Source organism: Cucumis sativus, chromosome 3 (assembly GCF_000004075.3).
Source record: "Cucumis sativus cultivar 9930 chromosome 3, Cucumber_9930_V3, whole genome shotgun sequence".
In the NCBI taxonomy this organism is placed as follows: Eukaryota; Viridiplantae; Streptophyta; class Magnoliopsida; order Cucurbitales; family Cucurbitaceae; genus Cucumis; species Cucumis sativus.
Window position 1 is genome coordinate 25,598,975 of NC_026657.2, and position 27,643 is coordinate 25,626,617.

A 27,643-nucleotide genomic window follows, 5' to 3' on the forward strand; every position below is an offset into this window, starting at 1 on the left:
AATAGTGTCATATCAATGATAGCCTAATAAATGTTATTGTATGCGAACTTCATCAAATGCAAATGAGAGTCACAACTCTCTGAAAACTGTAGCACACAAGCTCGCAACATCTCCTAAAATTTGGTTCAAATGGTCAGTTACACCCTTACCTTGAGAGTGAAAAGTTATACTGAAATCCAATCTCTAGCCCAAGTCAGCGTGAAGTCCTTTTGTTGAGACAATTCTTGACCCACTTATATATATATATATAATATGATTATTATAATAGACTCCATTACAAATCTAACACACACAAAAAAAAAGTTCGAACGAAGAATAACGACTCGTTTGAAGATCCAGGGCATTTTCGTAAATAAGTTGAAAAATCCTTGACATGTGTCGACGTCAGAACCACGCCCACCAGTCAAGGTCAAGTGTTCGAAACTCACCAGGTCCAAATTAATTTTGAAGTTCTTTTAATCTCCTCACACGCGCGCCTTTCTTCACTGTTCGCCTCTCCAATACTGCCCGTGAAATCGTCTCGTCACCCGCACGCGAGCTCCAGATCATGGTTTCGAGCATCCCCCAGGGTCACTTTGATTTCTTTTCTATAAATACCTATTTTCCCCTTAATTTCTAATTTCTATCATTTCATCAATCCAATTCCAATTTTTACCAAAATTCTCTCTAATTTTCATTTTTTCAGAACTCTTTCCTCTCCATTCTATCATTTCTCTCAAAAACTCCAACAATCTTCTTTGATCCAATGGATGGGATAATCTTCTAAGAGGTAGGAGAACAATGAGTTCAATTTCTTTTAAAGTTTCTTCCATTTTTCTTCAAATTTAGCGTGTTGATTCTTTAATTTTTGTTCAAGAACGAATTCTACTTTCAATTCTATGTGTTTAATTAGTATGCAAGATACATTTTGTTTAGAAAATTAAAGTGCAAGATTCAATTGATTATCTTTGTCTACAAGAAGTTTCATATTGTTTCTTGCTTGTTATGAACTTTTTAATTTTTGAAAGATTGATTGTCTTAAAGCTTAGATAAATCATCCTTGTTCTGGGCGTAAATATGAGTTTAATTCCATCAATGAAATTCAATTAAACCCATGCTGCATTTTTCTCTGCAAAGCATGCAAGGTACTTTAATTTCTTTACAAGAACAAGAATTGAGCATGGATTGTTGTTGCAATGATTAAAAATGAATATCTCTTTTCTTGAATCTAGTTTAAGGCAAGATAACTTGATCTAATTTCTTAGTTAAGATTTTGATTCTCACGTATCTTTGATCAATGGCATGTGTGGATAAAGCAATTCTAGTACGCATGTGTTCGATCTTTCTTTGTTTAATTAAAGAATTGAATCTTAATCAACGTTCTTACAAGGATTTAAAGTTGATCTTGCAAAGACCTTGGCCAAGAATCTCCTTTTTAAAGCAAAACTCATTCATGTTTCTTTTAGCTCAATGATAAGAATTAAATAATGTCCATTGCTCCAGCTTGTTTTTCTCAGAATTAATTTTTACTTTTTGTTTGTTGATTAAATTTGCTTCTAAAAAACAACTTGCTTTGATTCTTTGGTACAAATTCTCTTGATATTTCCTGCACATCCTTTTATGTTTTCCTTTTTCTACTAACCACTTTCCTTTCAAGCTTTGGTTTTAAGATTTTTTGTTAGCAACCATTTCTTTGGGTTCGACACCCTAACTTGCGACACAGCTACGATAAAAAGTAAAAGTAAATCTAAAAATTCTTTTTGCAAGGTAAATTGGTGAGTTTATTACCCTTTCTATGTGTTCTTGGCTTGCAACTAGTATTACATTAATTTTCCATATCATTTTCTCACATATTGTTGCATGATAGATGTTTAACAACCTTATCAATTAGTGTATTTTCATCATATGTTTTTTTACCTTGACAGTACCTTTGAAACGCAAAACCAAAACATTTCTCTCTCGTTCTCCGTAAAACAAATCCTCTAGGCATCACCGTCGAAACCCTTCCTCCAACCGTACTGTCATATTGTGATCTTCCTAATTATTAAGTGTCGTCAAGTTTCCTCACGTTCGATGTCTGTCATCGTGTTCCTCGCATTCGCCGTCTATCGTCATCTTTTGATTCATATAGTTTGCTCGCAAATTTCCTCGTGTCATTTTCATTCGTCGTCTTCTGCCATCTGGTGCTTCTTCTCGTTCCCTCCTCCATTCGGCTCTTCTCGCAGTGATAGGTCCTTCGTCAAGTGGTTATTGCAGTGCTCCTTCATCCTATGCCATTAGTTCGTTCCCTTCACTCTCTTTAGTTGTTAGTTAAATCTTCTTTGGTGCAAGAAAATTAAGAATTGCTCAATGTTTTTATCAACGCGAGGGTAAGGAGGTAAGCATGCTTTATGTTTTGCAACCACAGCATACCTATTTTGTTCTACTTTTTTTCTGATGGATAGTGTACGAAGCAAGGTGGAGTTGTGGAGTGTGGGTATTATGTCATGTGATTCATGCATGATATAATATTATCAAGCAACATAACAATCGTTGAAGTAGTAAGTATTTCATTTTACCTTATTATTGTACTATTTATGTTGTTTACAACTGTTGCATATTAATACATTTTTAAGTGATGAATAGATGGAAGGATCAACCTTGACATAGTCACGGGATAATTTAGATGTCGCAAGATTGGAGTGTGTTGAATTCGTTCCAATGCATATTTACTTTGCTCAAAGGTAAAATTTGTAACATAAACAACTTTATATTTTTTTTTTTTGTGTGGGTTTGATTACATAATGTGTTGTTGTATTGACTATCCTGCAATTGTGGTAGTCATTGAAAAGTTATTTTGTTTGATTCGCTTAGACATATGTTTTAGGAATCGTTTTGACATGTACTTAAAAATTTGGTACTTTGTTGCGTTGACTATCCTACAGTTATGGTAGTCATTCAAAAGTTAATTTTGTGTGATCCGCTTAGTAATATGTTTTAGGAATTGTGTTGACATGTACTTAGGACCTTGATACTTTGTTGCATGACTATCTTGCAGTTATGGTAGTCATTGGAAAACTATTATGTTCGATATGCTTAGACATATGTTTTAGGAATTGAATCATGTTGACATGTACTTAGTTGAAGAATTTGTGAACCATGGTATCAATCAAATCCATTTATGCGTCAATTTAATTAGATTAGGTCACAGATTAGGTCACAGATTAGGTCACACATTCATGTAATATTACAATTAATTTATCTTTTGAATTATTGTAAAACCTTTTTAAATGTAATTTACATTTTTTATTATCAATATAAAAATCTTTCTAAACATATATGTAGGTAATGTTGAATTGTGTATTTAATTTTTTTTACAAAATATATATATGATAGAAAAATATGTGTTGCGATCAAACTAGAAAATAACGATTCCAAATAAGTGGCGACAAGCTTATTTTAATAGAAACAATGTCGTCAAGTCACATTTCTTGACAATAATTATGTATAATGAAACATTTAAACACGACAATATATATTGGTGTTGAGTTATAGATAAAAGTGACACATTTAAAACGTCAATATAAGAGTACTAATGAGAATATATTTGTATCAAGTAATAGATAACGTGACACATTTAAAGCATCGATACAAAGGTATTAATGACAATATATTAGTGTCAAGGTATAAATAACGGTCACACATCTAAAACGTCAATATAAGGGTATTGATGACAATATATTGGTGTCGAGTTATAGATAATTGTGGCATATTTATTGCGTCAATGTAAAGGTATTAATGACACAATTTTGATGTCATCTAAGCATATTTAACAATACGTTTTTCAAATTGTCGTTAAATAGCCTTTTTTGACATGGACTTTAATGACAAAAAAAATGTCGTTAAAACTCTTTATGATGCAAATTTTGCTTTGTTAAAACCAAAATTTCTAGTAATATAAAAATTTGAACATCGATCTATCTCTTCATTTCTTTCCAAATCTACTTGTTCATTAGTATTCATGTTATAACAAAATTATTATGAAGATTAATGTTATAACAAAATTAGTGAATATCATGATCGTGAATGAACTGAATAGCCTAAAAAGAATGTTCCAATAAATCAAGGCATAGGTTAGGCTTATGGTTTGATAAATTGTTGTTTCAATCTTGTGGAAAAAATTAATGACATTGACATCCTTTCAACAGACATTTGGAAAATTACTAACAATAAGATTTATTTTATAAGTTTTGAAATAGTTTTTTAAATGGAAAATTTTCAAAAATAGTAAATTCTGTCAATGATAGTTATTGATATGTTATAGTGATACAAGATTATCATCAATAGAATCCAAAAATTTGTTATAGTTTGTAAATATTTTAATTTATTTTGCTATTTTAAAAAATACGCCTTCTTCAAATAATGAGTTAAGGGACACATGAGCATGTAAAAAAGCCTAATTTGCCCCTAAATAAAAAAGCACATAACAAAGAAAACTTTGAGATTCTTTCCTTCTTTCCTTGCTTGTGGGTTGCACCTCAGACATTCTTTGTACATCGTTTAGATTTGACAATCCAATATCCCAACGATTTTTTTCATGATCTTTTATATTTGTCTATATAAACAACCAAATAACAGTTCAAAAAATAAATAAATAGATCTTTTATATTTGCTACACGATCTTGAATCAAATAACAGTTTAAATATTTTTTAAGAAGAAGACAAAAAAACAATGAAAATGAAAGGAAGAGAAGAAAGACAATGAAAAGGAAAGGCAAACCACCTCAATGAGCTTTTTTATTTTGTTACACAGGTCGTAACTATATCGATTTGTTATATTTATGAAAAATAACCTATAAATAACCTAATTGCATGCAAAATTGTATGTAATTAGTTAGTCAAATCTTAACACCTAAGTGTCTACCTTTTATCCTACTGAGAGTTATTGGGATTATCCAACAAAATTTTGGACTTTTAAAACTTTAGTCCAATGGCAATATGATCATTTGATCATTCAAGTCAAAGTCAAACTTTGACTTCTTCAAGTTAAAAGTCAATATTTTGACTTTTCATCATTTTGTCCGTCTTGATTAATTTTGACCTTTCGAGCATGAATCTGAATCCATATTCATTTTTTCAAAATTCAAATCATATTTGAATATAAAGATGATCAAAGCTTGACTTTTCAAAGTCAAAACTCAACGTTTTAGTTTTATACAACTTTGACCATTTCCATCAATTACAAGCTTTCGAATATGAATTGGCATTCATATTTTATACATTTAAATCTCATTTAAATGTAAAGCTCTATATCAAACTGATAACCGACGACTATATCACATATATTCGTTAGTTTCTCTCTCTTTACCTAATTCAAACAATTCGAATTATACAAACATATTGTTATAAGTTAACTTCATATGAGTTAGCAGGAAAACCTAATGAACTTATAGATCATGGATTTCAACGATCTAGATTAATTGGCTACACCTTTTTAGACTGAGCTAATCAATATTCGTTAAGTAACGGGTTATTCCACTAAAGTCACGTAGTTACACTCCCCTCACTATAGATACATATGTGTCCATATAATATAACTATGATCAGTAAGTTAATCATTCACAGGTTGTTCCTAACCTCGACTATGTCAAAATACCGTTTTACCCCCGATGTTACATATTGCTTCTTAAGTCTCATTGATACAATATTGAACAATTGGTTTAAGGTTCAACCTATAAACTGAATCCTTCTCATATCAATGAGAGGGTGGGACCCCTTGTTCAAGACTTGGATTCAGTTCTTAAGGGAAACAACCTATCTACTAACTCTAAATCGGGTATAAGTGAATTATGTCTTGCACTCTATGTTTCTAGCCATCCACCCGGTCTTACCTCTGAAATGGAAGACTTATTAGCCCAAAGTTGTTGAGTCGCTTTCACTTATGAAGATTTAATGATAATCTCATTTGAACAGAAGTTCATAGTTAATTTAGGATTAAGATTAAGTTACCTAGGTCATCAATAATCGAAATATTTAGTTTTATACAATCAACGGTGTTATAACTTAAAAGTGACTATTCATGGTTTCAGTTTTATGTAAACTCTTTACATAGGATGCCTCCACTTCCATGTCTCTACATGAACAATTCAAGACCACATCGTTTATACTAACTACAAAGTACGTTGCATCCATAGCGTTCCCAAAATAAGGCACTCAACCTTATTCATATATACTATAGACCATTTGGGCTATATACTCGAACTTGATGCACATTTATATCACTACATAAAGTTCAAGTCTACACTAGATAGTCGGGACCTTGAGTTTATTGGATCCAAAATTATAGCATTCAATATTCACTAATAACTCCTCAATAACCACTTTATTGAATATAATATAATTTAAACCACAAACTATGAGTTTTAGGACATAAATTTCAACATATAGACAAAAAAATAGTGAAAACCTCATAATATAATTGTCTCTACCAGAAACACAGCTTATGATAACACAAATTATAATAAACTTCACCCTAAACAGAGTTTATAATAACACAGACTATAATAGTCTGCACCTTAAACACAAATTATTATAACTCTCAGACTATTATAAGTCACTCATCACCTCAAACACCCTTAAATGATTACTTCCAATTAAGTCTTCAATGAAAAGTGAAGAATTGAAACTTCTCATGCATCCAAGGAGACACCTTTTCATCCATGAGTCACTGTCAATAGGAAAATTTAGATTCATTTACATCTTTGTTAAATTACATATACTTATTTAATTTTGTGTATTTACATGCATGAGAGTAGGTGAAAAGTGTTACATGAATTTAGATAATGTAGGTGAAAGGTTGTGTCCTTTCATAATGTCTTTTCATTTAGTATATATAGTGTTTAACATTTGATGTGAAAGAAAAAATTGAGAAATGTAGAATCTTTGTTTTTAAGATAAAAAAAAAACCTTCAAAATTTTTAACCATTGTTTCTTGTGTGTTCTTATGATAGTCTTATTTGGAACGCATGAATATTTGGAACATTCAAGTGTGAATTGATATGTCTTATTTGTAGAGCACTTTGAAGATCAAGGGTTGATGACATCAAAAACCATGTTTAATCTTTTAAATTTGTCACCAAAAGCATAACTCAATTGACATTTGAATGTATTAGTGACCACCAAGTCAGTAATTTGAATCTTCGTATCTAATTGTTGTACTAATTCTTTTAAAAAAAATGTTTTTCAAATATCTAATTATGTTATGTAGTCATAACTAAAGGAATGAAACTCTCATAGCGGAAGCGTGTGAACGTCGTGCAAAAGAAATTCAATTTGAAACACAGAGTAAAGACCTAAACATGCTCCTATGGAGGATAAAAAGAAAAGAAAACTAATTTTTGTAGAGCCTCCCAAGAAGTCTCAAACCTCCCAAGGAACACACGAGCAAAACACCACATAATCTTCATTTTTATCCTCAAGATAAAAAAGAGAGTTTGTGGGACTTCTGTGTTTTTGTTTTGTTTAAAAGAAAAAAAATATTTACAGAGAGTTTGTGGGACTTCTGTGTTTTTGTTTTGTTTAAAAAAAATATATTTGCAGAGAGAATTAGAGAGATTGTATATCACCAAAAGATATGAAGAGAGATGGGAGTTATTCTTTTATTTAAATTAATATAAATATAAATATAATATAAATTTAAATTATATTATATCTTATATAATATTAATTTTATATTATATTTTATATAATATTAATTTTATATTATATTTTATATAATATTAATTTTATATTATATCTTATATAATATAACCAATTGTTTAGATCTTCTCATATATCTATAGTTCTAATATGAATCGAATCCACATTAATTTTTAATCTATAGTTTATTTATGAATTTTATTCATATTATTATTATTTGAATCATATTCAAATATTAACTTCTCTCGTAAAAACTTTATATTATAATATATCAAATACATTATATTAATTGTATCATATACAATTTATTTCCTTTAATCAATTTGAATGATTAATTAACCCAAAATAAATTTGATTCTCATTTATCTTTATTGAGCTAACAATGAGACCTTATGGGCCTACAGATTAAAGGTTCAATGATGTGAGATTAATTAATTAAACTATTTAATTAAATTAATCACTATTCATTAACTATCAGTCATTCCACTAAAGACCAATAGTTGCACTCTTCTTACTGTAAATATATTTTTATGTCCATTAGATATAACCAATCAACAGTGCAATGACCCTTCACAAATTGCTCATAAGTACAGCTAAGCCAAAAATTACCGTTTTGCCCCTGTAGTTACATCTATCTCCTTAAGTACCACCAATCCCTCAAATGAACAATAGTTATAGTCCCACTATAACTAAACTCCTCTCGGGCCAAGAGAGGGTGTGGCGCCACATTGTTCAAGCCTTGGAATCAGTCCTTAAGATAGGAATTTCTCTACTTACTCTATCTATAGAGAATGAGTGAATTTTTTCTTGTGTAGTTATGTTTCCAGCTCTCTAATCAAATGAATCCCCAAAATCTTTGGCCTAATAAGTCGGTGATATAGACCACTCTCACCCATGCAAATCAAATGATTGCCTTCATAAGCAGAAGTTCACAACTCACTTAGGATTCAAGTCAAGTCACCTATGGTTATCTTGGTGAAATGTAGTTTCCACTAGTAACGGTGTTAAGAAGAGAGACTATTTATTTCATGGTCTGATCTTATACAAACTCTTTGTATAGAATACTCCTGCTCTAATGTCTCAACATGAATGATTAGGATCAAATCATTTGTAGCACTTTAGAACAATTGTAACAATTACAAAACATGTCGTATTCTTAGTATCACCAGAATAAGGTATCCAGCCTTATTCATCTACTACAGACCATTTAGATTATCATTTAAATATGATCCACTTGTATGTCTCCACATACATGTTTAGGTTACATAAGATAACCTTGGATGTTAGTCTATTGGTTTTGTGGATTAGTGCAACTAAATGTAAAATAAAATAACACATTTTATTTTATTAGATAAATAAAATGTTTGTATAATATATACAATTACAAACTACAAAACCATAAGATTTAGGGCATCAATCCCAACAATAACAATGTCTGACTTTCACATTCAAAGGGATTTTTATTTGATAACTTGGGACCCGTTTGATACGTTCTTGTTCCCTATTTTCTATTTCTTGTTTTCTGTTTCTTCTTGTTTTAGAAAAAGAAACAGGAATATGTTTGATAACTGTTTCTATTTCTTGTTTCTTGAAAAAAAGAAACAAAGTGTGTTTAATAATTGTTTCTTATTTTTTGTTTTTTTATTATTTATTTCTTGTTTTCTTAGTTCGTTCCATTGCTCAAATTTGATTGACAATATCATCTTTCACAAATAACACATTCCTTAACCAATTTTGTAAATTATTCAATTGCTCGTCTTGATGGCTATAATCAATATAAAAACCAAAACCAAAATTTAATTTTTTTTGTTTGACGTCTCGTTCAAACGATGAACGTTTTTACTTGTAGATTCATTATTAACACAAAAACTTACTTTGAGAACTACTATACGTGTGATTTTTCAAAACTCTATTTATAATCCAAATCCATTGCAAATAATCTTTCTTAAATTCTCTATTCATTATCCAATCTTCTTCGGCCCAATACCATCAAACCAAAATGCAAGAATTGTCAAAAGAATTCTTTTTGTATAAATGAAAATTTGACCCATTTTGATCACCATTTAGTTTAACAATTCTAGCTCTTATTGGGCAAAAGAAAGAAAAAAGAAACGGAGAGTTGGATTGTTACTTCTAACCATTTTCCCTCTTAACAAAAGTGGTTTGAAGTATCACCACTTCCTTCTCCTCCTTTCCTCTTTTTTGAAAACCCATAAAACATAAAAAATTTCTTTCTCCATAATAATAAATATTGTGATCGAATTAACTTAATATCTCATCTCTTTTTAATAGGAAATAACACCACAACAACAAAAAAAAGTAGCATATATCCTTTCAAATGAATTAGGGAGAACCCAGACATGATGTAGAGGGCTTTGGTTACATACACAAACTTGGTATGTGAGCATTGAGGATAGAGAAAAAAAAAGATCGAACAGTATTGTTATACAATTCAACCACACAATTGAAGTTAATTTAGTATTTGTAGCTAGCCTCATACAAACTCTTCCAGGCCATTGGAGGCCACCCCGTTGCCACTGCCACCACCGTTCTTGCCAAGAGTGGCATCAGAGTTAGCCTTGCACCTCTTTCCACTCCATAACTTTAGCGTACTTTGCAGTAAAACTCCCCAAAAAGAGAAGGAAAGAGTCCATGACCTCAACGATTCCAATTTGTTAAAAGGCATTGAGGTTAAGTGTAGCTTCTTCTTCACTTTGTCCTCCAGATAGAAAGACAAGAAATTTTGCATTTTGATCAATCCAATTCACCCTTAGTAAAGCTAGCATGAAGTTTTGCCCAAAGTTACCAATTCAAGATGAAAAAGAAAGGCAACATCAAATGCATATTAGAAATCATTAACCATTCACAAATATCTTATATGAACAGCGGCTAATAACAAAATCTACCACATTTTTATGAATTGGATAACTGCCAAGGTCTCGTTATTTAAATAAGAAAAAATAACTCAAAAGTCGTAACAACATCTCAACGCTATTCCAATGTTAGAAGAGAATAAGAGATAATCATACAGAAAACAGAGAGAAAAATGAACAAGACCACAAATGACAAACGATATCACAAACAACTCCATTTCATGCCGAACTCTATCCTAAATTTTAAAAACAAACAGGGAGAGAAAAAGAAAGACCAACAAAATCCGAAATAACCAAACAAATCACAATGCAAGTTTCAAGTTTTTTAAAAGTGATACCATTTTGATTGTCATATCAAGTCCAAAGACAAGATATTATCATCCAACAGTGCATTGTGCCTGGCATTTCTTTTCTTTTTTAACATTTGGTGTCTGTATATTTAAACCTTTAATTTCTTACTAGATGTTTATATGGTCAAACAAGTTCCCTAGAAATTAGACGACGTGCATATAAAAGGCCTTGGTTACCATCACAAAAATGCTCATAATATTCAGCCACAAGAGTTCAGAAATGCTATTTGCATTCACACATTTGGAGGAGATCCTTAATCAGCCACAATCAACAACCATTTTTATTGAGTACAATAAAACAAACAACAAACACAGTGGCTTATAACACTTTCTAGTCTATGAAAAAAGATCTTAAGTATGAGAAGAATTTCCAAGCTTCTAGGGCAAGAAAAGATTTCTACTTCACGTGTTCTAAGTCATCTTCTTTGAAAACATACGAAACTTTATCATTTCTTAATAAAGACGGCAGTAGTGAAACATTCCAAGGTCAATTTCAGATTAAGAATTTCATGGCTGATAAATCTATTCTAGGGTTAGACAATGAGAAGAAACCTATTGTCATAGTGCCATTGAAAATTGAAAGGCAATCAATTATTTTCAATTCAAGCTCGAAAAATGTTGATTGGGAGGGCACTGAGAGAGAGAGAGAGAAAGAAACCCTACCTCTGGCAGACTGCTAGCAGTTCTACACGACTGACCGAAGAGAAACGGAGAACGAAGCCAATCCCTAGCGGGAGAGAAACAAAGAGAAGAGACCTAGCCAAAGAACAAAGGTGAAAGAGTCGACACCAAAGAACAAAGGAGAAAGAGCCGACGCCAGAGAACGAAGGTGAAAGAGTCAATGCTAGAGAATGAAGGTGAAAGAGCCGACACTAGAAAATAGGGAGAACGAAGAGAGAAGATGAAATCTAAGAGGAATGAAGAGAAACGAAACCAGAGAAACTCTTTTTTATTGTTTCCACAAATTCCTTGATAAATTAGAAACGTTTCTCATTATTTTTAGAACAAGAAACAGAAAACATTAACAAACACATCCGTTTTTCAAAAATTAGAAACAGAAACAAAAAAACAAAAAATGAAAACATTACCAAACACGTCTTTGGTGTCTAGATTCAACATCCACATTTCTAGAAGCCGTCACTGCGGATAATGATCAAGTATAGATATTATCATATAGAGAGGAAAAAAGAATATAGATAGATTATTAATTAAGAATGCAAAAAACATACTCCTATATATAGTACAGATGTAAACTTGCTGATAATTTCAATCATACAAAATTAATGTTACAATAATAATCTTCCACCTATCCTGAATCAACAATACTATATGAAAATTAAGGCCCCCTTCAGAAACTATGCAATTACCATAATCGAATGTGCAATTTTCTAAACTCGATACCGGATTTTATAAATGAGAAACTAGCATTGGAAACGAAAAGCAAAATTAAATTAAATGGGAAAAAAGGAATATCATTGTCCCAGTTAAGTCAGTCATCATCCTCCAACTTTGGCAACTTTTCTTTGCTGAATTTGGCCTGTTACTGGACACTGCATTTCTGTCCAACTTATGGGAACCATCTCTGCACCTAATATTACATTCAATCCACAACACAGAGTTAAATCCCATATTGAACTTCAAGTTCGGAGACCAATCAAACACGAAAGTTTTAGTGCAAGGTCTAAAAGCATCATGAGCTTTTTTCTTTTTCTTTTTTTGTAAGACAGTATACATTCATATGTAAAGAAAATAAATTACGGTTGAAGTAGGATTATGGAATTAAAAAATAATAATTAATTAATACATAAATAAACCTTCTAAACAAAAGAGCTTTCAAAGAAGGTCCGTGTTTAATGTGTGCTACGCGTAAGACCGAGCTAGGCACACGTGTGAAAGCATCTTTCAAAATAATTGTTACAACAAGTCCTTTCAAATGAGTAACCAAGTACAGAGTCACATAATTCAAAAAGGCAGTCGCAGTAAAAAACCATGTAGACATTATGTATTTCAATGTAAAAAGAAGCATTTTGAATAAGTGGCATGCTTATGGAGATCAATATTCATTCATAGTCAAGTGATAACAGAAGAGTCAAAGTGCTTAAATACCAGAGAATTTGCATGATGCTCTTACGTTTTTTTTTCTTAAAAGGAAACAATACTTTTTGATATAATGAAAAGAGGCAAATACTCAAAATATAGAGAAGCAGAAAATTCAAGAATAGATACACCCAAATGACAACAATGTCAAATGTCTTGATCATATCAATGAAAAGAAATGTTCATTATTTCATAGTACTCCTAAACATATTAGTGCCAAATGTCTTTATTTCATAAAACTGAAACTTAAATGAATTTGAAATGAATATTTCTTGTTGAACTTGAACATCAATGTTATATACATGTGTTCAAATAGTTGAACATGAACAATCAATGGCTCAAGCTGAACTCTACTTTTAATGATTAACTTGTTGCCCTATTTTTTTGAATTTTAATTAGTAAGATAGGAAAAGCAATTACTTAAAATGTCATGAAAGGAAATAATAACTCTTTAGGCTTCGTAAAAGTACTATAGTCTTTACCTGCTGTACTTTCTGCAGAGACTACGCCGAGTTCGTTTTTTGCAGTAGACAGATGATAGGCTCTTGCATCTCCAAGAGAAAGCTTTCGAAGAGAACTTTGGTCAAGGAAATTTGGGGTACCAAATAGATGCACTCTCATATCAATACCTCCAAGAAAATTTCTTTAGTGTGAAAGATAATGAAATATAAGAATTGAGAATAACATGAAGACACCTGGTAGCATTTCAGTTTTCAAAATACATTTTCGTTATTTAGCAACTTGGCCCCTCAATGTGATTGTTATTGTACTTTTACAAACAACTGATAGATGCTGTTGATTTTTTAGATTCTAGTATGGTGGAAAGAATGAGTTAGGTTTACAGTTTGCTTGAGCCTAGATCGTTAGATTACAAGTTTAGTCCCTAAAACTCATAGCATTTTATCCAATAGATTCTTGACTTTATAGAACGATCAATAAGTCCCTTACCTTTCAATTTTAAGTCTAATAGTTTTACTAAACTTTAAGGATGTCTGATAAGTCCCTAAACTTTCAATTCTAATTAGGAACCTATTACACAATTCTAAAAGTTTAAGGTCGAAGCTTGTAATTTGACCTTAACAAGATGATCCTTTGACCATGTGACAACTGGGGAAGATTATGCGCTAACAATCTGCTAAATAAATTTTTTGCATCCTTAATGAACATGCAGCAGAGGAATTTCAAGCAGAAAGGATACAACAAGAGCTTTGACAATGTCACCAGGACGAAATGACAAATGCATATCTACTTTATCAATCTCTGTTGCTCGAACATCTTGTTGCCTACAGAAGGGATTTTTAAGTGATTTAAGATAGAAAGCAAGAATGATCGTCAAAGTAATATTACTCAAACAGAATAAATTTAAAAAAACGACAAATAAAAGACAGATAATATAAAATTTATTTATACCACCAAATTGAAAAAGCAGTTTAATTGGTAAAGAAGGCTTTCTCTTGATAAAAGTCGAGTAGATAAGCATGAGTCTTCCACTTCCATTATAACAAGATGAAAAACAAAAACATTCCTTGTTTGCCACTTCCATCGTTATAAGTCTACGGCCTATAGATAGATACAAGAAGATTTAGTCACGGACACCCACAAGGACACATCAAACCTAACCTAATACAGAACCAAATCTCAATCAGAACCTTCCAAACCTTCTAAAAACTCTCTTTTTTCTTTTTCTTCTCTTTTTCTCTTCAAAGCACCCATAGAATAGCACAAATCCGAACTTGCCACTAAAACCTTCCTTTATATAGAAAAGAAGGATGGCAACAAGGAGCTCCTTAAAAGTCTCTCTACAGCCTCTATGCCTGCTGAATTTATGGCAACCTTCTAAAAAAATAACTCCATTCAGCATAAGCAAAGCATGCCCGATAGAATACGATCAAGATTCTCCACTGCTCTACTACAAAGGATACAACATACCGACCCATCAAATTGGGCACCCCCAAAATAATCTGAAGTGTTTGTTCTTACATGGAGAGAACCCCTTCATTCCCCACTTTATCCTCTTCTTATGTGACTAATGTAGCGGCATACCGACCCATTAAATTGGGCACCCTCAAAATAATCTGAAGTGTTTGTTCTTACATGGAGAACCCCTTTGTTTCCCACTTTATCCTCTTATGTGACTAATGTAGCGGCATAGTCTACATGATATAATCTTTCAGGGGGAAAGTTCAATGACAATAGTTATTTCTCATGGTCTCAGTCAGTGAAAATGGTCCTTGAAGGATGAAATAAATTTGGTTTTCTACCAAGGAAAATACCTCGTCCTCCACTTGGCGACCCACAAGAACGATACTGGAAGGGAGAGTACTCTCTTCTTTGATCCATATTGATAAACGGTATGGAACCCCAGATTGGCAAGTTGTTACTGTATGATGCAACAGCCAAAGATATTTGAGACACAGCCTAGACACTCTACTCCAAATGTCATAATGTCTCTCGCCCAGTGTTTTTAAAGGCTCAAGGCGCACTAAGGCGCATTGGTCCTCTGGAGCCTAGGCGCAAGGCGCAAAAAAAAGCGCGAGCTTTTTTTCATAAGGCGCACTATATATAAAAAAGAGAAGAAAATATATATATACACACATATAGCAGAGCAACAATGTATAAAATATAGGTACCCAATATAAGTAGCCTAAACAACAAAACACAACAAAAAACTACCCAATATTCAACAAGTCAATAATCAAAATAAAAGTTCATCCCTAAAGATCAAACTCATCATCACTAAATTGATCCTCGTCTTCATTCAATCCTTCGTTAGACTTATAGCCATCAGTATCTTCTTCTTCCAAATCGAAGTCATCTAAATTTACTTGTTTCCGTTGCGTGGTAGACGAGGATGAACATGAAACAATAGTCTTTGGTCTAGAGGTACTAGCTCTAGAATAGAATGATGGTTCTTTTGCTCCGACAGCTCTAGAAACATCACCCCACGTTAAAGAATCATCATCGTTAAATACCAACTCATCATCATCCTCAGAATCGTCATCCTCCTTTTGTTACTTTCGAACAAAATCCTCAGACAAACGTATTTATATCTTGGTCATTTTGCAATTGACCATATTTCCATGCCGGATCTTTTCTCGAACTTTCATCAGCCATCTATGATCTAAGTTATAAAAAAAAAAACATAAACTATTTAAAACAGCAGCTGTTATTAAAAAAAAAAACAGAAGCTATCTATGGATGGGATGAAGTTGTTATAAATGGAGGATTGGAGGGGAGTGTGTTGTGAGATGAATGGGATGAAGGTTGAGTTTGATGGGTTATCGAAGGAAGTTGAAGTCGAGAAGTATAAGAAGAAGAAGATGTAGACTTTAGAGAGTTTTTTCTAACTCAATGGGTATACCATGCTATGAAAACAGAAAACAATGGAGTTTGATGTTCTTGTCAAAGAGTTACAGAAGAAGGAGAAAGCAATGCAGATGTTAACTGAACGATTGAGATACTCACCCATGATAAAGCTGAGATGGAGGAGGCGAAAACTGAAGCACTAGCACTGTAGCACAGAATATTATTGTCTTCTCTTTTCCTCTGTTTTTGCACCAAAAAACAGAGTAATTGCAGCCGCAGCACCCGTTTTGTGTGAAGAAGAAGGGTGGCCGGAACGGAAGGGTGGAAAAGGAAGCAAAATTTTTTTGAAGTAGAAGCAGAACGGAAGACGAAGAACTGAAGAAGTAGATGAAGAGTCGTGTTGAAGAAACTTCACGCGCGAAAGGAGAAGGGTTCTTTCTTCACGTTTACGTAATAGGTTTAAAAAACCTAGATAATAATAGTTTTTTATAATTAAAGCCCAGCCCATAACTTATAAAAAAAAGCCCACGCCTAATTCGACTTGCGCCTAGGCGCGCCTCAAGGGAGGCACGCGCCTAATATGGGCCTTTTATAATTCGCTGCGCCTCCTCACAAATAAGCCCCAAGTGGGCACCTTGAGCCTAGGCGCGCGCCTTAGGGCGCTTTTTAAAACACTGCTCTCGCCTATACATGCTAAAGAAGCAGGTTCATGAATGCAAGCAAGGAACCATGGATGTCACATCCTTTTTTAACAATCTCTCTTATCTAGCAAAAAATGAACCTATCCAGAGAACTAGTCTAGAACAATACCAGTGATGATTTGCAATACTCTAGAATTGAAGAGATTGACAGGATTTATAACTTTCTTGCTGGTCTTAATCTTATGTTTGATGTAGTTCGAGGGTGTATACTTGGCCAAAGAACGATTTCCTCCCTAATGGAAGTCTATTCTGAAATACACCTCAAGGAGGATCACACAAGTGCTCTGAGTATTTCGACAACTCCTACTATTGACTCTGCTGCTTTTAGTGCAAGGTCCTCTATCAGTGGCAGTGACAAGCACAATGGAAAACTAACTTCTTTCTGTGAGAATTGCAAAAAACAATGGCATACTAAAGATCAGTGTTGAAAGTTACATGGTCGTCCCCCAAGAGGTAAAAAACGCTCTCCCAACGACAAATACTGAGAGGCTGTAAACATAATACTGAGAGACTTAAAATTGACACCTAGTAAAGGATTGATGTTCAGAAGGATGGATAGAAAAACTTTTGAGGCTTATATTGATTCAGACTGAGCAGGGTCTATTGTTGATATGAAATCTACCCCTGTTATTGTACCTTTGTATGGGGCAATCTTGTAACTTGGAGGAGTAAGAAGCACAGAGTCTTGGCCAGAAGAAATGTTGATCCCGAGTACATGGCTATGAGTTTGGAGATATGTGAGAAAATTTGGCTTCAGAAAGTTTTGTCTGATCTTCATCAAAATTGTGAGATACCAATGAAATTATTTTGTAATAACGAGGCAGCCATTAGCATCGCCAACTCAGTTCAACATGATAGAACTAAACATGTTGAGATTGATCGACACTTCATCAAAGAAAAGCTGGACAATGGTAGCATATGCATTCCGTACATTTCTTTGAGCCAACAGGTTGATGATGTCCTCACCAAGGGACTTCTCAGACAGAACTTTGACTTTTGTGGCAAGTTAGGTCACATTGATATCTACGGGGGGAGTGTTAGAAATAGTGGGCTTGAGCCTAGATGAAAGCCCATGGGTAGTTAAGATTTCCTTTGCCCTAATTTTTTATTCTTTTAATAAGGCTTGTGTTGCCTATAAATTTTACCCTTTTGTACTCTTCTATTATCAGAAAATAATAAGAACAAAATACCGTGGTTTTTCTTCTGGTACTCGAGTTTCCATGTAAATTTGTATGTTTTGTCTCTACTTACAATAAAATATATGCAAAAAAGAAAAAGAAAATGAAAAGAAAACAGAATAACAAAAGCTTCACAAAAAAAACATTTAAAACCTTATAATTCCAGTAAACTTCTCCTTCACAGACTTTGGACCAACACACATGATATCAGCTGATGCCATTTTGGTCATTACTTTTGTGACCTACAATTATGATAAGAATAATAAGAAATATTGTCCAAGACATCCATAGACCAATAATATAAATATCAATCAAGAAAGACACGAAGAGAGGAAAAAAAAACTACAGAAAAGTTTAGAGTTCATAGTCGAAAGAAAAATCATAGTATGTAGATTAAAATCAAGAGCTTGTTGTTTTATCATTGAGAAGAACCAAGTCACACTAAAAGATAACCTACATATGTCTTTAATTGGACAACACAAAAAAAAAAGGTTGGTATTGGTGACGGCAAAAAAAAAAAGCACTCCAGAGTCCAAACACCACAAAAGGTAAGACATTTCTTTCTTTGTCTCTCTCCCAGTAATTTTCCCTCTTGTTCTTTTAATTTTCTTTAGTTAATTGGTTAGGTTTTCTCTGACCTCTTTTCTTTTGTTTAATCTGTACTACCATCATCTTTAAGGAAAATTGTTTTTCTTTCTCCAATTTTGTATCTACTAGTTGGTAACACACATGCTATGCACGTTAATTTTTCATACAAATAGTATGAAACTATATTTACTTACTCGTGATTTTTTAAAATAATTTTTGGAAATACATTTTTCAGCTCTATTTCTAAAGCGATTTCTTCCTCAAGACTTGTTATATGCATGTATAATAGAATGAGTTGAAAGATATAAAGAATTTGATAGTATGACTATGAAACAATCCATTCGATCAAACTTTAGATTGATGAGTAGAGCTTTTTTTATGTATCAATTACATAACGAATGTTTAAAATAGCAAAAATAATTTTAAGGGATAAATTTGATGACTGCTCGAGAAAAACAACATTTAAGTTTTAAATTTTGAATAATACACCCTAGAAGAAAGGTCTGTTTTTCACTTAAATCAAGATCATTTTAACACATTAAGATGGCCAAACCAACGGATAAAAAGTAAATAATCAGCCAACAAAAAAAAAATCTTATTATTTAACTTCCATAAGGCCTAAACAACAATATGTTTTCCCTTCTCGCTTATCCAAAATTTCCTCTTTTTTTTTCTTCTCTATTTACAATGTTACAGTCCAGACAAAAACAAATGTGACTAACAAACATAGGGATCTCTCTTCAAGATTGCAAGCAGCGCCAAAATGATGGCATAAACCCCAGAAGATAGCCTCTCACCTCAAATTGTATGTAACCTCAGCAGCAGCCATAAAACAGAAGCATTTTTTACTTATATAATGTACAGAGCCATTTTAGCCTCAAAACCAAACTTGCTCTCCTCAACTCAAACTTCAAGTTGTTAGAAATGTTATTCAAAGTTGGAATGTTCATCTCAACAAGTTCAAATGAAGGTTCGTGGCCTTTTGTAGTCTTGGTTCACAAATCTTCATTTGAACTTGCTGGAAGACTAATTTCTTCACACACCAACTTTTTTGTTGTGACTTGAACATGAAAAATAAATAAAAAGAATGGAATATTTATACCTAAAGATTTGAAAAGGGAAACAATTTGAAAGGTTGAAATAATCACAAAATAGTTAATATGAGTTAAGGGAATATGAATAGGAGATAGAGGGATGTGAATAGGTGGAAGATAGAGGGATGTGAATAGGTGGAAGATAGAGGGATGTGAATGGTTTTAGAAAAATGTTAATGATATAATTAATTGGAAAGAAAAAAGTAAAACTATTAATATATACGTATTTATTAATAATTAATTTTAAATAAAAAGCAAATTACAATAAAACCAAGATAAAAAACAAATAAATCTACCAAGAAAAAGGGTAAAATTGGAAACAAAAAGTTTCTCCTCATCCATACTTTTATATATACTATAGATTATTTGGTTGGCTCTTCCATGTACCTTCTTTCGGATTCTTTAGTGTGAGTGCAACGGCTGTAATTTCAAGAATCCTTTTTCCTTTTTTGATTGGTTAATGGATGGAATTTTGGCTATTGCTTTTTGTTGGTACAAGGATAAACACCCCTTTAATCTTTTCAGCTTGTCTTATTTAGTCTACAATTGGAAATGTCATTTGCAATTGCCTTTAGGCTTTGGGGTTTCCTACTTTCCCCTATTTCATTAATCAATGAAATATTTCTTATTCAAGAAAAAAATATTGCTCACCTCTTTTTGGACCTCAACCTTTTTTTATTAGTTTGTTCCTTAATATATTTTCTTTTTCCCGAAGGAACATGAGTCACAAAAAACCCAACCTAGCAACAATGCCACTTTGCAATTTAAAAATCCTCAAACGTTTAAGTCCTCTGCAAGGAATTCTATTCGCTATGCAAAGGGAACTACATTATAAGATGCCCCCTGACTATTTTTCCTAATATTCTTCCTATATTGTTGAGAATACTCTGCATTCACTAGAAGAGAATATGTAAGACCTCTAGTTAGGGATACATTAGGATTATTAGTATGGTTATTAGAAGCATATTAGGAAATAATTAGGAAATTTATTAGGAATTTAGTTATTCTTAAATCATAGATTGATCGAAAAGCTTATGCTTATGGGCGAAGGTAAACTTAATTATATAATATCTAACACTCCCTCACTTGTGGGCACGAAATATGAAAAGAAATCCAACAAGTGAAAATGAATACTAATTGGGGAGGAAACAACATTGCAAGGACTTGAACACAGGACATCTTGGACCACACTGCTCTAATACAGATTTAATCACCAACTGACCCAAAGCTTATGGGTGAAAGGTGAATTCAATTATATCTCATCTAACAGCTATAAATAGAGGGGGCTGGGTTGGACTAACGGGTGGATCATTTTTGTAGTAATTTCTTTTGTGGAAATTAGGAAGACAAATATCCCTCTCAAAAGGCTATGTTATATTGTAACTTTTCTTTTATACATATATTTCTATCTTTAAATGTTCTTGATTGATCTTAAGTTTTTCTGTTAGGTGGTGAGCTAACACGTGTAAGGATGTTAGTTTTGGCCTAAGAAGTAGTTGATGAAGCTTGGCTACTCCCAACCCAAATCATTTCACCCAACGGGAGAGGATCAATAGAATCTTTTCTTCCTTCAAACAGTTCAACAGAAAACCTCCTGGTTCTACTCATAGCAACTGGAACCTAAGATAGCCTTGTTGGATGGTACTTTTTTTTGTTGTTGTTGGACGAAGACAATAAAAAAAATAATAAATTTGCCTTTACAACCTACAAGATAGCCACATAGAAATCCCTAAGCCAAGGTATTGGAATAGATAAAACAACCCAATGGTAAATTCCTTGTCTATGCGAATATTCCTACCATTTTTTATATATGTAAGTGTCTGGACCAGCTTACGTACATCGACTAATCTCACGGGACAACCCAGCTTGATCCTACGACATTTGGGTGTCAAGAAAACTCGTAGGAAATTAATTCCTAGCTAGGTGGTCACCATGGATTGAACTCATGACCTTCTAGTTAAACATTTCTACCATTATTGTTACTATTATTATTCTATAACACGAGAAAATAAAAAACAACTTTTTGATGTAGAACTCACTAGATAAAATAAAAATAATATATTCCACACGAACATGCTGTAGAGGACTTGTCAAAACAAAATTTCAACATTGATATAGTGCATGCTAAATCCCCTAATGAAAAATGAGAACAGTGTCGAACATCATGATTTTTTATTAGCCTAGTAGGATAACAATACATCCTTCGCAAAAGAAGTTATCTAACCGGCAAGAAAAGAAAAGAATTGTCAAAAGGGCCAAATATTCAATTCGTGGTTCCTCCAATTCCAAAAAAGCATCCCCCTGATCGTAATTACAATTATTATGTAATTGGAAATAGAACTTGGTACATTGCAGTTACCTCAAATATGCTTTGTGTGTTAGCACAGCAGGACTAAAGAAACACACAATTGGGGCTAAAGACAATTAATTACTACAGCAAAGGAAGTTAGGAGAGTTGTGAACTCTAGGAGCCCATAGTTTAAGGAGTTGATAAACTATAAAATTGATGTTTTTAGTAGTGGGGCACACCAACTCCTTGGGCCAAACAAGTAGTGAAGTTCACAACTCCAAACATTCAACACCGAACTCTGAACTCCTTTGGCCAAATAAACCCTTTGTGACTGCTAAAGTACTCATTGTTTGAATAAGAGCTCAGCACATCAAAGATTCAAAACTACCATATTTTTCAAAACAAGAAACAACGCTTTTTTTATTCTATTCTCTTACTCTTTCATTTTTTTCCCAATGAAAGTCTGGCTATCATTTTAAAAAAATAATTATTCCTTTATCTTTTTTCTCAAAGTTTGCTTATTCATCTAAAAATAAAACAACACTTTTGATAGAAGAAATGAAAAGAGGTTATCCTTCAAAGATACAAAATTAATTTTGCCAACGAGTCTATTGATAACTCCAGAAGGTGCTATCTTATTCTACTTAATTGGGCTCGTTCTATAATTTTATGTGTTTATTCTATGATTTTATGGGTATCGAGCACTTAGAGGATAGAATTGACCAATTGTACTACCCAATAGTATAGTTACTATTGATCCAGAGTTTATAAATATTATTTGATTGGTCATTGTCAGGCAATAGCAGAAGCCCCTCCCCTTTCATCTCCCATATCAAAATTAAAAACGGATAAGGAAAGGAAAAAGGGGGGTGGAAGCAACTATAGTCATACATCAACAGGTGACAAAGTTAAAGAATGATGGGAATTTAAATATCATGCACAAATGGAAGGGCAGTAAGGAACCTACCCGAACAATGACAATAGATCCAGGAGCTGGAACAGCACCATGGGCCTTATGACCAGTCACTTCCACAGTTGATCTCTAACAATTCAGATAAGCCATTATTAGAAGCCAATTTGAAATAAAAATTACAGACGACGAAAAATATTGATAATGAAAATAAAGTAACCATTATAACATGCTATGGCAAGCATTAAGTCTAAGGTTAAGCTCTCATATAAGCATAGGGGAAGAAAACCAATTGGGTTTAAGACACTCCCCTGTTTTATTCAGTCCAAGTTATAAGAGAAAACAAGAGGAAAACTGATCCAGTCCCTAACACGATACAATCGTACACCAAGGTAATAGTTTCTTCAAAGACCAAAATCTATGAAGCATGAATCTAATATAAGACATAGATACAACATGAAACGGACACGACGACACGTCATTCATAAAAATTCCATACATTGCAAGGACACGTTTATTGCAACATACATTTTTTAAAATATACATCATTTTTAAATCAAAAGGAAATTCAAAGTCTGTGGGTTTATTCATTTAGATTCTTAAAAACTTAGTTAGGTTTATTTTGCTCTCAAACAATGTTTAAAAGACTAAAGGTGGCCTTGAGGCTTCCTCTTCAGGAGGCAAGACGTAAGCCTCAAATAATGAATTAAAAACATTTTACAAAACCTAAATTGGTATAGCCACACTGCATTAGTAACTTCATTGGATTCGCTAGAATCACTATAATCAAATTCCAAACGTGGATAATGATATGTTCTTTGAGAAATCGAGCATAGGTGAAATTATTCCACCATTGTGTTGGAATTCTTCTTCTGAATCACTTGAATCAGAATTCCAATACTGCTTTTGGGAGTAAATTTGACTTTCTTGCCTATACCAACTACTATATTTTTTCTTCGTCCTTTTTCTTGAGCAGTAATAGTCCATTCTTCCAAAATTTTTATGAATTTTTTGTTTTGTTTTTTTTATTTTAAGGGTCCCCTGTTAGATGTATGTTGTCCAGCAATGAGCACAACTCAAAAAACTCCATCTTGTGATCAATGTCACGAAGAGTTTCTTAGTCTTCCACTGGAAGCCATCAACGTTGGTCCAAACAACTGCTCTGATACCAATTTGATGTATACCAAATAAGATAATTTTATTAATATTTAAAAGTGAATATAAGAAGAGAAGTACTTGATTTAAAACCCAAAACCAAACTAATCCTAATCCCAATAAATTAAGAATTTGACCATAATACCCTAATTCCTACTACATCACCTAACTAAGATAAATATATTTTCAATTATTCTTTTAAGTATTAAATATTTGTTCATATTTCCACTATATTCTTCTAGTCAAGCATAAAACTATCTACGAATATGTTGGGGATGCAAACATAAATCCTATATTGCCTAGAAGAGGAGAAGATTCATTCATGTTATATTTGATGGAGTTAGTTAGTTACTGATAAATTCTCTTAGCAGTCTATGCCATTTCTTTTCTAAAATGTGGTTAAGTCATAAGGATTTCTTGATTTCTTTTATTGCAAATCATTCAAGCCTAGCCTAGCCTAGCTTAATTTTTATGCAGAAATTGAAGGGGATGAAACCATTGATGAAGCAATGGAACAAGAACTTTAGTATCATTGGATATCCAAAAAATGAGACCTTTTTTTAAGGGAAACAGAGGTTTACATTGATATAATGAAAAGAACATATGTTCAAATTATAAAGAGACCAAGAGTCTTAAAAACTTAGGATCAGGAGGTGCACCTAGATATCTATATCACCCTCATCAACTAGGTATCCAAAGAAATGAGACCCTCGAAGCCTTTAGTTTGCTGGATGAGGCTGACACTAAACAAAGTCGATGCTTCTCTAGCGAGATTATTTTACATTTTATTTCTTTGGTAGAGCCTATAAAACAATACTTCCATTAGCCAAAGAGAGATTACAAAAGAATGGAGGAGATGGAACATCCCACACACCAGGGCACAACAAAGAAGCCCATCTAGTGTAGATCCGAGTTAGGCTGCAGCTACCAAAAAAAAATGTGGGAGGCAAAATAGAAGCAAAAAGTGACTAAATCCCAAAAGATACCCCTATTAGTTTTTCTAAATTAGCAAGCTTCCTTCTGAATTTTAAATCTCACACACAAAAATAATCCAAACATCACTGGGTACGATCAAGTATTTGGCAACAACAATTCTAAACAATTGAGGAAAGTCAACAAAGAGGTTTGAATCTCTAAGCTATTTTGCGTTCCTAAAACTGGTTTTATCTGCATGATCCATTTTACAAAGATGGGCTGCAAACGAACTTCTAGGGTTGGGCCCTTGAATCAAGTTTTGAAAGATGGAGATTAAAAATCTAACTCATCCATCGTGAGTTGCTTAGGCAACGAGTCCTTGTACACTCTAATGATTGAGAAAGCAGAGGAGGGGAGGGGAGGTGTTTGTTGAAGGTGTTGCCCTTAAGCCTAATCGAGCATAGCTGACTTTGAAGTGGTTGTAAGTTTGGCTATCCAAAGGGAGAAGATTCATTTTTTGGGCAATACACGAGAATGACTAAGAAACTAGAATCCTTTCCATTAGGCACACTAGCAAAGGGAAAAAGGTTGAGTTCAACTTCAAGTGGAGGATCTCACTTGACCCTCAGCAAGGAGACGTCCTCTCACTTGTATCCATTGGTTAGTGCAAACGGCCTAGCTTGTTAGGCAAGTCCTCTATCTTTGGTTTCTTATTCCCCTACCGGTCTTGCCATTTAGGGATGTGTCAACCTTTCTTCTCCTTTGTCTTCATCTTTTTTTTCAAGAAGGGAAAGGGCACAAGTATTGTTTAAAGTCATTTGTCTCCTCATGTCTTCTTAAACTTTGTTCGTTCTCGAAGTGCACCTTACCTTTTTCGCACGTGTACTCTTTGGGAGGGAGGTGACCACATTGGGTCCTTGTAAAGTCATTTTGATTATGTGGAAGACAAGTTCTTGTATAGCGTGTGAAGTCACTAGAGGTTCTTTCTCCCTTACGATCACTTTCTGTGATTTAGATGGAAAGGACTTTACAGTCATTAGGATCTAAAGGATTCATGGGAGGAAAGAAGTTTGGGATGAATTAGGAGATCTCTTTTGTGTGTGGCCCTATTTGGTGTGTGGATGGGGATTTTAGTATTGTTTGGTCTCCTAGGAAAAAAATCTCGAATGGCAAAATAACTAGGTCCATGAGATCTTTTATTGATGGGTAAGTTCTTTGACCCCCAACTATTAAATGGGAAATTAACTTCTAACTGCAAAGACAATATATGGATTGAAAGATCTAGGGGGTGTTAGGGGTAAAAGGTGGAATCAAAGAAGTAAAAGGATTTACAAAGTCTAGGGAGTTGTGAACTCTTGGGGCCCACGATGTAGAAATTCGATAGGGTATAAAATGAACGTTTTTTAGCAAGTATCCTACAAACTCTTTGAGCCAAACAAGGACTAGAGTTCACAACTTCCTACTTTCAAACTCCTACTTCCAAACTGTTTGGTCCAAACACCCCTAAAGAGTGGATCGAATGGTTTGATTGCCATAGGTAGATAAGGGCGCCAAGAGTTACTTCAGATTACTAGCCTATAGTCTTAACTTCGACCTCTGAAAGATGTGGCCTTGGTTCCAACCATTTTGAAAACATTGATCACCCTTCCTTCAAGGCTAACACTTCCTCTTGGTGGAATATTTGAGTCCTCGGTAGGTGAAAAGGTTATCGTTTTAAGTGATAGGAGACATAAGAACTACATAAGTCCTATGGTAATGTATATACGTAATGTATATACGTAATACATTACCATAGACATGATTATGAGCCTTTCCTAGTAGTTTCCATAGTTAAATCTAAGACAGCAACAGCATCAAATTAAATCGACAAAGTATCAGCTACCCAAGAAACTATAACAGGGTTCGAAAGAAAGCACATTAGATGTTGAAATACATCGTATGATTGTTTTCCTTTTCCAAAAAAAGCAAAAAACTCAAACGGGGTTTAAAGAAAGCAATTCCTTTCGTCCAAAAACCAAACAATGTCAAGTAAAACTAACAAGGATGCAAAATATATAACAGTAACAATAAACTCGAAACATCAGAAGATGAAGTAAAAAAGGGTACCAAATCCGAAGAGTCAGAGGGAGGATGAATAATGCGGCGGAAACCAGAAAGAGAAGCATAAACAGTGTTGTCGGTGACATAGGCGCCTCTTCCAGGTTTGAAATCCGAAAAGTTACCGAGAACTTCACCTGGAGTGACGAACTCAGTGTCCTTCTCGCCTTCTTTCATTGTGATTCTCACAAACTCCGTCCAATCTACACTAAATGGTATCGAGAGTATAGGTTTTGAGATTGGAACACAGTGAGTTTCAACTCAAACTGCCGCCCTGCCCTCTGCTCTTGGTTGCACCCAAAATTTCGAGCCAAGGCCTGTCCGCCTACCGATATTTGAAACTAAACGAAACTTGGAAATTTCTATATTTTATTTCTTATATTCTTAACAATTTCTATTTAAATCATCTATTTTATTTTCATTTTCGTCCGGA

At 33.4% G+C, this 27,643-nt stretch overlaps 1 protein-coding gene and 1 long non-coding RNA gene across 2 annotated transcripts; one reads left to right on the forward strand and one right to left on the reverse strand.

Moving 5' to 3' along the window:
* The first annotated feature begins 594 nt into the window (after window positions 1–594).
* LOC116402568 lies at window positions 595–3,104 on the forward strand. Its single transcript, XR_004215009.1, has 2 exons — window positions 595–2,519; window positions 2,605–3,104. It is a non-coding gene; the product is annotated as an uncharacterized LOC116402568 (long non-coding RNA).
* Window positions 3,105–12,083: 8,979 nt separating this feature from the next.
* Window positions 12,084–27,563, reverse strand: LOC101211015 (exosome complex component CSL4). The gene is made up of 6 exons (XM_004144328.3): window positions 27,220–27,563; window positions 23,101–23,175; window positions 18,315–18,403; window positions 14,175–14,259; window positions 13,459–13,540; window positions 12,084–12,467 (listed from the first exon to the last, which is right to left on the reverse strand). Exons 1-6 carry the CDS (start codon window positions 27,385–27,387, stop codon window positions 12,376–12,378), a joined length of 591 nt encoding a protein of 196 aa, XP_004144376.1. The 5' UTR covers window positions 27,388–27,563; the 3' UTR covers window positions 12,084–12,375.
* Window positions 27,564–27,643: the final 80 nt, after the last annotated feature.

Excerpts from the sequence above, each read along its gene's own strand:
- LOC101211015 (XM_004144328.3), bottom strand. The coding sequence starts at position 27,387 with ATGAAAGAAGGCGAGAAGGACACTGAGTTCGTCACTCCAGGTGAAGTT. Across the intron at positions 18,404-23,100 it reads GATCTATTGTCATTGTTCGG|GTCACAAAAGTAATGACCAA; the intron begins GTAGGTTCCTTA and ends TCATAATTGTAG. Across the intron at positions 12,468-13,458 it reads CTCTGCAGAAAGTACAGCAG|GTGCAGAGATGGTTCCCATA; the intron begins GTAAAGACTATA and ends ATGTAATATTAG.